The following is a 12024-nucleotide window of genomic DNA, read 5'->3' as shown; positions in this document are numbered from 1 at the left end:
ACAAGTATTACATTTAACTTGCATTTTTGTGGGGTCTTTTGTCCCTCCCCCAGCCTTTCCAGATTTGACAGATGCTCACAAAATCCTTGCTGACAGATCTGCAGGTTCATGTGCCAGTTAACAATATTTTTGAAGAGGGGTTTGATCTCTGATTCCATTGCTTTAATTCCCTTCTGTGTTCGCCCGTGGCTCTACTCACATTTCCATTAAAATATATCTTGTTAGCCAAAGAAAATGTAACCCAATATTGAATATCTTCTTCACTGAAAACTTTTTTCTCTGATCTTTATCATATAAATGTAGATAATGATCTTTAACCCTAAAACATCTCAAAACCTCATTCCTGTCCCATTTTAAGCCAATCCTACATCTTCTTTTCTTTTTCCTCTTTCTTATATAGCCAATGAGTTATTTATTACTGTTTCTGTTTGCTTTTCATGGTCTAATCCTCTTTTACAAGGACACACTCACTTATTTTTCTGACGTTTAAGCTGTAGCCTTCTTTTAGCACAACCTTTTCTCCCACTCCCTATAAGCTCTGTGCTTGCTGCTAACATTCTTTTTTAAGGCAATTATTTACCTGCGTAGGTTTCAATCGCTATAGTTGACATAGAGACCCCAACTTTATTTTGCACTTTGAATATGTCATTTTGATCTAAAGCCACTAGGAGGAAGCATTCAACAAGTTTCACTGTCCTCTTGCAGTTCCCGGTGTTAATTTTCTGAAATTCAGAGTTTCAAGAAGGAATTAAGGGGTTTGCAGGGTCACACATCCCCTTGAAAGTGCCATGGCACAGAATCCCTTGAAGAAATTTCTAACTATTCAACTTTTGGTCAGGCTGGCTCCTCTGCTCCTGCTGCAAAGCAGTTGCATGACTCCATCCACTGAAGAACAGAAGCTACTTCTAATTTCTAGGGCAATTTTTTCCTGACTAGAATAGTTAGGAAAATGTGGGTTTGCTTTTTTAAACATTATTTTTTCTTCCCTTCTCTCATATTTTTCCACCTGCTTTATTCACTGAGAGTTATGATACTTCCTCTCAGTTATATTTTCTAGACTAACCAAACTAAACCTGGATCACTTTTCGTTACACAGGTTTTTTAACCATTCTGGTGTTGCTTCTCTGCACTTGATCCAGTTTTAATTCACCACTGTTGAATTGTGAAGGTGTCTGATGAACAGGAGCAAAAACTCCAAGCTTGCAACTGCAATAGGAGTTTCATGCCATGCAGAACCATTGATTTGCACAAGAACTGAGAAGCATTGAAATAAACTATTAGCATGGTCCCATAATTCAGGGTAAATTCAGTCTAACTCAAGCTACAGGTCCTTATTTTTGCTGAAGAAAACAGCTTTTTATTGGTCAGGTCCACCTAGGGTTTTTGGTGGTGTGGTTTTTTTATTTTATTTTCCTCTTTAACTCTTTTGACTGGAGTGCAAGTACAAAAGGCTTTTCCATTGCATCTACTTCCTGTGAAAAATGTGTGTGCCTTAGCTGGTGAAATGAAGCCCGTGATAGAGAGGTACAGTTCTGGTATTCTCATGTCCTTCATTACAGTGTTTGCTGTGCTACATCACTATCAAAGGAATCAACAAAAATATCATGTTGTTGAGCTGTTGATTTTCATCAGCTGCCAAAGGGAAGAGCTCTCAACTAATGTTTTGTTGTCTCTATTAATAACCTCTTAAAAAATGCAATAATTTGGGGGAACATTTTTAAGCACTACAGAGATTACAGAAGAGGTAACTGTTGAAGGGACCAGGCTGTTAGTGCAATGCTCTCAGATTAGTGTCCAAAATGGGGCAAGCACATCCAATGTCATTCAGTATGGCTGAAAGGGACAGCAAATCATCTGGAAATAAGACTGTGTGCCATGCAGCCATCACAAGAAACTAGGATTTTAACATGGACATTGGCAGGATCCAAAATTAAGTGTGTTCAGAGGAGAAGGAGAATTCTTAAAGAACATGCCAAGGGGCTTGCCTTCCCCAAAATATTATAATGTTAATTCAGATGATTTTCTGCAGAAGGTAAAATTCACCCTAAGGGGGTAATTGTCACCTTGCACCAATTCACTTAGGGCACCAAATAATCTGTTGCACCTGATCTCCTACATTGTTGGAGCTCTGACTCAGCTTCAGGGTGGCCTTCCCAGATAGATGGACTTCACTGAGGCTTGGATGTAGCTGACTGTCAATAAACTATTCTTGCAATCCAAATATCTCTTTCTGGAATACAAAGGGGCAATTATGATGATTCTTTGGGTAGGGATGTGTTTAAATAAATAATCTCCCAAGAGAATGTGATGTCAGGACTCAAGCTGTGCCATGAGAGATTTGGAGTGGACATTAAGAAAAATGTATTCAATAAAAGGGTTGTCAAGCATTGGAACAGACTGCCCAGGGTAGCAGTTGAGTCACCAACCCTGGAGGGATTTAAAAGGTGTGTAGATGTGGCATTTAGGAACACGTTTTAGTGGTGGACTTGACAGTGTGCTAGGTTAACAGCGGGAGTCTATGATCTTTAAGGTTTTTTCCAACCTAAGTGATTCTATGACTGTTCCATGCACTCTCAAATCAATGACAATGGTTCATGTGGTTCATTAGTGCTTCTCCATGGACTTTGCACACCATGGGAAGCAGACATTGGACCAGCTGGAGCTGGGAGACACCATCTTACAATCAAGATGAAGTCCACCCCTAAGCTGTGCTGGATCACAAACTGGGAAAATGGTTTAAAAATAATTTTACCCAACTACAAATATTTAAACTACATTGATTCTTTTATAGTTGCTTGTTTGTATAATTTTTTAGTGAGAAGGAATAGAGTCTCCCAGGTTCCAGTGGCACAGAGCTGCTGATTTCCCTCATATAAAGCAGATTCACTATGTGCCATTTCTTAAAATCTGAGAGAACATCAGTCAAAACTAATTAAAGATGCTATGATGGCTAGGAGAAGCTAAGGGAATACCACAGAGGAAATTAAAATAAAAAAGTATTATAAATATTCTTTATTTGCAAATTGTGTTCAGACAGTATTAACTGAAAACAGTCCCATTATTATGATGTAATTTACCATTCATAGTAAAAGAGAATTTCTGTCCAAAAAGCTCACAATCTGGAGAGATGAGAAGGAGGAGAAGAGGAAGGTGACACAAGACAGGACATATAACTGCCACCGTAGAGGAGGGATGTTGAAAAGAGTAGGCAACTTGCTGCAGGTTGTAAGTAGAGGGTCCAGGAGGTCCCATTCAGTCATGAAACCCAGTTATATTTCTGGCTGAATTCTGTGTGGAGGAGAAAGCTCAGCTGAGGCTTGTCAGAAATTGCCAACCCAAACAGTGACCACACAGCTACAACCTTGTGACTAAGAAAAATAAAAAGCATCTTAGGCTGACTTGCATGCAACATGTTTGAAGTATAAATAAGAAATTAAAACGTCAAGGGTAATTTATGACTGTGCCTAGTGCATGACAAGGGGTAACACAACAGTCATTAGACAGCAAAGTGCATCAGCTGAAAGTATCTACAAAGCATATGTACAAAGGACAAAAGACTAAGTATTGTTTGAATATGTGTTTTTCTGAGAAGACCAAGCTAGTAAGGACATTAAAACAAAGACTTTTATAAGGAAAATGTGGTGAAGATTGTGAGACCATGTGCATACATAGTTTCACAAGAAGCATAGTTCATTATTACATCCTGTTAATCCCAGACCCAAATGTTTTAACCCAGATTTCCTAATTGACCATACTTTGGTTTCTTCGGGACAGAGATAACTAGTAAACCCACCAGAGAGGCATGGGCAGAAGAGGAAAAGGTTCCTACCATGGATGGGTCACATCTACCTTAGGTCAAAGTCCTCATTACATGGTGATGGGTGACACTCACCACTATGACTAAGGGAAGCTCTGATGGGGCCCATGTGGTGCTTCCCAGTCTGGGTTTCTGACACCTAGAAGTGATGCTGCCAATTTGCCCCAAGTGGAAATGCTTATTTGTGTCTCTCTTCTCTACCAGAGTGGCAGGAATGAACCTGAGCATGAAACTTAACCATTCCAGGAAGTCTGAGGAAAGTATATAATAAACACAATTTGTTATGGAGTGACTGATGGACACCCAGCAAGGCTGCCATCTTCTCACTGCCACAGGAAACCAGGTTCAAAAAAATAATCCTCACAGACAAAATATAAAGCAAGATTTTACGCAGCTCACTACAATTTCTGGAATACTAAGAGTTGTATTTATTATTTCATTAAGACAACTACAAGACAACTACAACAGCATTCATGCCATGACTTATTCTGTAAATTGATCATATTGGAAGAAGTCCACTACACTGTGGCATATCAGTGGGTCATGCAGTGGCTAGTTTTGTGGTACATCTGTCCCCAAACATCAAAAAAAAACCAGCAGCCTAACAGGTTTATAATGAAAGTCTCAATTAGAAATGGACTGAGGATAAATTTTAGCTTTTTTCCCTTCAACAATTTATTTAACACTGACATTCTTTTCCTGTTCTTCAGCAGATATGTTGCTGCTTGGCCTTTCCTCTGCTTCTAGCATCAAGGGTAATGTCAGTAGATGTTACCTACCACAGCTATGAATACAACACAGAGCACTCAGGTACTGTGTGACCTGCTTTGCAGTGGGATGCCCTTGATCAAACAGACCCAAAACCTTTCACAGCTTTTGTCTCTGCATGTATAAAAATATTTAACAAAGCTGAATACTGCAGAGCCAAAGGCCACGGTGCAGCAGCTACCACAGTTAAGTGACCACACCTGACTGTGGTTAACTGACTGATCAATAGACTTGTTTGGTAGGGAGGCTGCCTCAGCTGACATGCGTGTACAATATCAGCTTCTGTGAACATTCTAAAATATTCTTAACATTGTCACTGATGAACTATTTATTGCCTGGAGATTGTTGATTACCTGTAATTTCTTCATTCTCAACCATGAGATTGCTACTACTGGCTCTCGTCACACTGTCATACGATGGAGGAAAGGATGCTGAAGACAAAGTTTCAGACTTGTCAGGACTCCTACTATAATTTTCACCCATCATAGATGTAGTAAGTTCTTCTTTTTCTGGAGTAACACCTCTAAGGGTGTCACCACTGCAAGTTCTGTGATGGTGCAGGTTAGAAGCCTTATGCCTTCTGAAGCGCAGGAGCAAATGACTCCTGTAGGCACGCTGGATGACAGTGGCAGAAGCTTCCTCTTGTCTGTGTCTGAGAGTAGAGGAGATTGGCTCATAGGACGTTTTGGATGGATTTGCAGCCATGAACTTCTCCTCCATTTGTACTTTAAGAGTATCCAGCACAGCAGAATCTCCTAACACTCTTTTGGTAAAAGCAAACAAGATATCCAGGCAGTGGATCCTATCTCCACTGACAATAGGCAGGTCCATTGCTATGAGTTCAACTTTGTTTGGTTTTGGTACACGTAAAGGTTCAGCCAGTGCATCTGCAAAGTCTGAAAGTGCAGAGAAAGCTATAAACTGAGTTGCCTCAGGATCATACTTCTCCCAGATTTCATAAAAGATGTCAAAGTCATCTTCCCCTAAAGGCTCTGTACTTTCCTCAGTAGCAGCATTGAAGTTCTCCAGAATAACAGCTATATACATGTTTACAACAATGAGAAATGATATAATGATGTAACTTACAAAATAAATAATGCCTATGGCAGGTTTACCACAGTTACCTTCAGTACCATTTACGTCTGGCTCACAATATGGTGGGCCAGTGTATAAAATAGGACTGAGAAGACTATCCCAGCCAGCTGAAGTGGTAATTTGGAAGAGACAGAGCATGCTGTTAGCAAAGGTTTGGAAGTTGAACATGTCATCAATACCATCTTGCATCTTCACGTGGGCAAAGTTAGCCATGCCAAAAATGGCATAAATGAACATGACCAGGAAAAGCAAGAGGCCAATGTTGAACAGAGCAGGTAGGGACATCATTAAGGCAAAAAGCAGAGTTCGAATCCCTCTGGCAGCCCGAATGAGTCTCAGGATTCGTCCAATCCGAGCCAAGCGGATAACCCTGAAGAGCGTAGGTGGTAAGAAACGCTCAAATGCTTTACCAATGCCAGAAAGCAGTAAGGCTAAAATGGAAAGGATAAGAACTGGTTATAATATCACATTTCTGCTTAACTAAAGGCAAGATGAAATGATAGTACCTGTACAGTCGAAAAACACTTGATGTTTTGGATACATCTTTCTGAATTTCCACTCCAAGAACTTAATTTCTCAAGGAAGATCTACATTCTTATTGCCACCCAAAACATAACTCATGCTAAAGAAACCAAATATTTTTCTTCCTCTAAATGCCTTTTGCAGTACTGGTCATAGGAACAGTTCAATTGGCAGCAGAGATCTTCTTTACAATCTCTTTATATAAAAGTTAATACATTTCTGGTGTTCTTTTCTATTCTGTACTACCCTTATTTTTAATCAGCTGTGTCCAAGTTTCCAGAACCTGAATCCCATAGTCTGTAATCTATTTCCAGTCTTCATATTTGTCTACATATTTCAGTTATCTCTTATGAACACAAATGACAAAACACTGCAATTTATATCTCATCATTTTTTTTCTTATTGGTGACTAAATCTGTAACAATGGCAATTATCAGAAAATGTGGTACTGGTGAGATATTAATTCTTTCAGATGAGGAAAAAACAACCTCAAGTACCACAATGAAAAATAACAGCATTATAACTATAACAGAAATAGTACAGCATTCTTTAAAAAGAAGTATCAAATCAAAATAGTAGATAATTTTTAAAATCTTATTTCATATTATTTTAATATAGTCATGATGGATTTTTTAGGTCGCATAGCTCAGTTTCCTCAACACTTTACAGTTCTATTATTTTCATTTCAACATTCATTTGCAGTTGATAAATTTTAATTCTTTTTTTTTCTGGAATGAATAATAGTTGATTTAGTAAAGAATCCTCTAAACCAGTTTTACTTACCAACAAGTGACATGATCACAACGACTAAATCAAATATATTCCAGGCATTTGAGAAATAGTACTGCCTCAGAGCCACCAATTTCAGTACACACTCTGTAGTAAAGACAGCAACGAAGAGTATATTGATTTTGTTAAGGATGTTAGTCTTTGTTTCGCTTTGCTCATGGGTTTCCACCATCATGGAGATCATGTTAAGGCAGATGAGAACCATGATGACAACATCAAAAGCTTGGCGTGTTACAATGTCAAAAAGGAATCCTTGGTATTTGTTCTAGAGGGGAAAAACACATCTGGCATCAGACATGAAAGTAAGGAGTATTAATCCATATGAGTTTCCAACAGCTCCCATTTTTATGTTGCAGAGTCCCTAATTATAGTGAAGTCAGAGAAATTTAAGCAAGGCAGAATATCAAAATCCCTTCCCATCCTGAAGTTTAATCAGTTCCAAGGTGAAGGTAAAACCCAACAATATTAATGCAGAGAACTTAATAAATATTTAACCTGTGAAATCTTTCAGTGCAACTTAGTGGTATGGAATCAACTTCAGAGCACTGAGTATCAATGCAAATAAAGTATAAATAATGTTTATGCAATATATAAACACACACACTTTTCAGTGAATTAAATTGCACTTTTGTAATACATTTTCCTTTTGAAGAATTCAGTCAGTCTTACCAGTGGTCTTGGAATAGGTTTTTGAGGTTTCTTGGATCCCAGCTTCTTCATTGCATTGTAGTATTTTCTCTGTTCTTCTGTCATAAAGATATCTTCCCCACCTAAGTACATAAAAAAATGTCACTGTTATTTGGTGAGCAAGCAGCACTGCTGTAGTGACAAAGTCTAAAATGCTGAAAAATAACATCCCTTCCTTTTTAACATCTTGCTGACACTAGCCCTTTCCATAATTCATGATTTTGTCCAAAAAACAGAGTGACACAAACCATATGTTCACAGAGCAGGATTTCTGGGGTGAAATCCAGATAGCTCAGAAAGCATGAAAAGAAAGGACATACTGGAAACCTGGATAGGAACAACTTCACACATCCTATTTTATTTGACATCCAAAATCATTCTCAGAGCATCTATACCAGACTGCTTTCTAAATAGCAAGTCTCCCATTGTGCTCAGTTGCCAAAAAGGTGGAAGATTTTAAGGGGCTGCAGAGAAGATGTCATTGCCTTTGAAATGTTGGGAAAGGGCTGGGTGTCCAGGCTAGAGGGTATAAAAAAGGAGCAAGAAACTCACCCTGGGTGTTACTTCTGCTAACTTAATACTAATGCTGTTGTAAATACCAGGAGAATTCAAATACTACATGTAGTAAAGATGTCCCTCTCTAGAGACAGCATTGCTTGAGACATAGAAGGTGCCTGGGAGCACAACCAAGATACTTATCTTTTTCTTTTGTTGGTTGAAGTTGTCAATAATAACACCAACAAATAGATTCAGGGTAAAGAAAGATCCAAAGATGATGAAGTTCACAAAGTAGAGATACATAAATAGACTGTTCTCCATTTTTGGCTGCTCATATTTCTGCAAGAAGGAGAAACAACATGAAAAATGACCACTAACAACATGGGCCCCATTCAGAATATTGCAGATCCTCTCAGAAATTGATTCCAGGAGGAACCAAGACTCAGAGACCTTCTGCTAATTCTGACAAAATTGGTACAGCTTAGAACTACCAATAGCACATAACACTACATATTATAAGTATACAATACTTTTGGAAGGTGCATGAAACGGTGGAAGAAGGTAACATTCATACGATGACTACCAGATGCATCAAAATTCTAGGACCTTGTAGGGACACTATTGCTCAGAACCTGACTACCATCCCTTTTGAAGTTAAACATGAACCTTAGAAAATGATCTGCCAAGCACAACACCTGTGGGATAACTCCCCAGAAAATCCTGCTCAAAATAATAGAGCTACAAAATGTTGATACTATGATCACTTATTAATTTGATGTCTTTTACAACATAAAATAACAGTACTGTAAAGTGTTTATACTATAATAAAACTATAATACTATAATATACATATTATAATAACATGTATACGTTTTATTTCTTTCACAGTATGTTTTTTAACAGGAAAAATTGATTGATACTCTATTGAATACATTTGAGGTGAAGAACTTGTAGAACGAAACTTATCTTTGACTAATTGCAAATGGAGTTTAATTTTATTTACATTTATTTTTTCCAAAAAGCTGATTGTTGTAGTTTTGTTGTTTTTTTTTTTCTTTTCAAACCTGACTTAAAATCTTGCCATTTGCAGTTGCCTGAGGCCTATAAAACTGTACACGAAACTATAAACTATACAATAAACTATTTAGAAGTGTAATTCCATTCTCTTGCCATTAAAAATCTTAGCCTAGATATGTTTGTTCTTTTTAGCAAAAAATTTCTTCTGTGTCTATTATGGATAAAAGCAAAATCAAAACAAGAAAAATAGTTTTTCAAATTGAAACACAACTGTCTCAGACACACCCCTTTCTATATATGGCTACTTTTAAAATTATTTTATTCCTTTGACATCTTTATCAAATTAAGATAACCTCTTCATTTGAAAGTATTTGCCTCTGAAGATGTACCTCTTCATTCTGTATAACATTGGAGGATGCTTCTGATAAGACAGCAAAGCTACTGTTTAAATGTTTTTACATCAGCCAATAAAAATAATTACCAGAAAGATTGTGCAGAAACAACAGATACAAACATGCAAAAATCATAAAGTTTTCGTAGAGAGCAGTAGCATTAATAAAATATGTGGTTTGAATATAGGGACTGACCTCTCGTGAATCTACTGCTGCATACATGATGTTCGTCCAGCCTTTAAATGTTGCCTAGAATGAGAGATTATGGCAAACATGTTCAACTTTCAGGTTAAAAGTCTTCACATCATTTGCAGTATCTGAATGACACTGACTAAAGAGTATTTGGAATGAACATGCACAGCCAGCTCTGGCTCTAGGGAAACTTGCCCCTGCTGTGTGTGTAACATTTGCAGCCTTATCAGGATGTGAAACCTTGCTAGGGTGGGACAGAATATGTTGTCCTATGATGCTGACAGGGCAAACCTTCATTAAAGGTCTACTAAAGGCCCTACAAGCCTCTATGTTGAGAAAAAGAACTGTATTATGTATTATGTATGTATATGTATTATGGAAAATTATTTCAGTATTTGCCCCAGATTTCCTTCTGACTTTGACTCCAGCTGTTAATCTCATGAACCTGCTGGAGGCTGAAACAACACTTGTTCACCAGATGCTTACCTCTAATGCCTGGAAAATCACAGCAGACTCTAATTTGTCTCCCTATTTCCATTTGTGTGCACAAGCACTGGTGTTTGAACCAGCTACATGGGAAGAGCAGGCTGTATGAAAGCAATATTTTCCATCACCCACAGAGATGAGTCAGGAGTTGGCTGGAGTCAAGCACATCTGACATGGTGCTGGCTAGTGGAGGAAAGCAGCACTTACCACCTGAAGAAGAGCCAGGTAGCCAGAGCCAACATTATCAAAGTTGACTGTCATATTGACCCAGAATATTTTTCCTGTGTTATTATACTTTTCACAGTCTGTTTTGTTATCGATCCAATGACTTAATTCCAAATCTTCATCTGTCATATTGACACATTTCCCAAACTTCCCAGCAAACAGGTTCACTCCCATGATGCTAAAGATGAGCCAGAAGATGAGGCAGACAAGCAGAACATTCATGATGGAAGGGATGGCTCCCACGAGGGCATTGACAACCACCTGGGATGAAATGAGAGAGAGGAAATACACTTAAATAAAGGTGGGCTCCAGTATTTGCTCAGTGCAATAAGCAGCTAGTTAGTCATCTCAGAAAACAGAATCCTGATCTTTTCCTTAAAAATACTAGTCACAACTGGCACAGGTACCTTGAACAGATTCAAAAGTCCATAGTATCTCTTAGGCTTCCAAGGAAACAGGTGATACTTCGGGGGTTGCTGCAAGCCACTACCACATAAGTATACTACAGTGTGAGTCCATTCCTCTTTTGATGACTTGGTTTTGGAGTGGGGCATGGTTGGTTTGTTTGTTTGTTTTAAATGTTTACAACATAAAATTTCTGAAATTTTCATCCCTAAGCACTAGTCCAGAGGACTGAATTATTAAGACTGTAGAGAGCAGTCTTTAAAAGGACCTGTAATAGCTCTCCCCTGGTATTTTGCTAGATCTGTTAGTTTTTGTGGATTAGGACTGTGTTTGGGGTCTATAACCATGAGCAAGGTACGTTTTCTGTGCTCAGTGTTGTATAATCACAGAAACTGCCCATGTGGGTTTTAAGTGCATCTGAAGACATAACAGATTGCCTCATAAAATGGGGCAGCTCAAGGTAATGATAAGAACGTATCTTTGAGTTTCACAGGGAAGGCAACGCACTCAGCAGCCAGGTGGCAAAGAAGAACTTGATGGACCAGAAGGAAAATCAAAAAGCTATTTGAGGGATTTTTGAGGTGATATCGCACACATTCTGCATAGCAAAGCAAAGTATGATGGAACCTGTTTCAAAATTTACGCCAGACATGAAACTTTTAATATATTCTGTTAATTAATTTAATGGAATTTCTCTCTGCCTTCAGGGTGACAAGACTGCAGTCTGAGACCTTTCCCTGTCACTTCCAGGAGTTACCTAAAAGCAATCTATGTTTCAGCTGCTTTGAGGCTGCATTCCCATTAAAGGTGTGACAGTGATGCCATATGTATTTCCACAATCTATTTTCACAGATTTTTGCTCAAATCCCACTGTGGTTATCACATTGTTTCACCCTACAGTGTATGGATGTGTTTTTCATCTGGTTGAGAGAATCTCTCAGCATTTGCAAACTAGTAGCTTTGAAATTACATGTAATTAACATCCAGCAGCATCTCTGATGGCAGAAAATATTCTACAGAAAAAAAATCCTGTTTTTTGAAAAAGGAAGTATATTTGGAACAATAATTTGTGCAGAGTACCCCTTAACAATCTAAAGTTTTTGTAAATCAATCCAGTAAGAACTTACAGAA

General features: G+C 38.1%; 1 protein-coding gene across 1 annotated transcript in view; it reads right to left on the bottom strand.

Annotated features, from left to right (window-relative positions):
* Nucleotides 1-4909: 4909 nt before the first annotated feature.
* LOC127380382 (sodium channel protein type 5 subunit alpha-like) overlaps nt 4910-12024 on the bottom strand; it is a 36870-nt gene continuing 29755 nt past the window's right edge. The window contains exons 22-27 of the mRNA XM_051609167.1: nt 10471-10749; nt 9781-9834; nt 8374-8515; nt 7661-7761; nt 6986-7256; nt 4910-6111 (exon numbers count right to left, since the gene is read on the bottom strand). Coding sequence (XP_051465127.1) covers nt 4910-6111; nt 6986-7256; nt 7661-7761; nt 8374-8515; nt 9781-9834; nt 10471-10749 — 2049 coding nt within the window. The remainder of the gene's footprint in view (nt 6112-6985; nt 7257-7660; nt 7762-8373; nt 8516-9780; nt 9835-10470; nt 10750-12024) is intronic.

Source organism: Apus apus, chromosome 2 (genome assembly GCF_020740795.1).
Source record: "Apus apus isolate bApuApu2 chromosome 2, bApuApu2.pri.cur, whole genome shotgun sequence".
Taxonomy (NCBI): domain Eukaryota; kingdom Metazoa; phylum Chordata; class Aves; order Apodiformes; family Apodidae; genus Apus; species Apus apus.
Note: the sequence above shows the minus strand (reverse complement) of the source record. Positions and strands in the feature narration are given on the sequence as shown.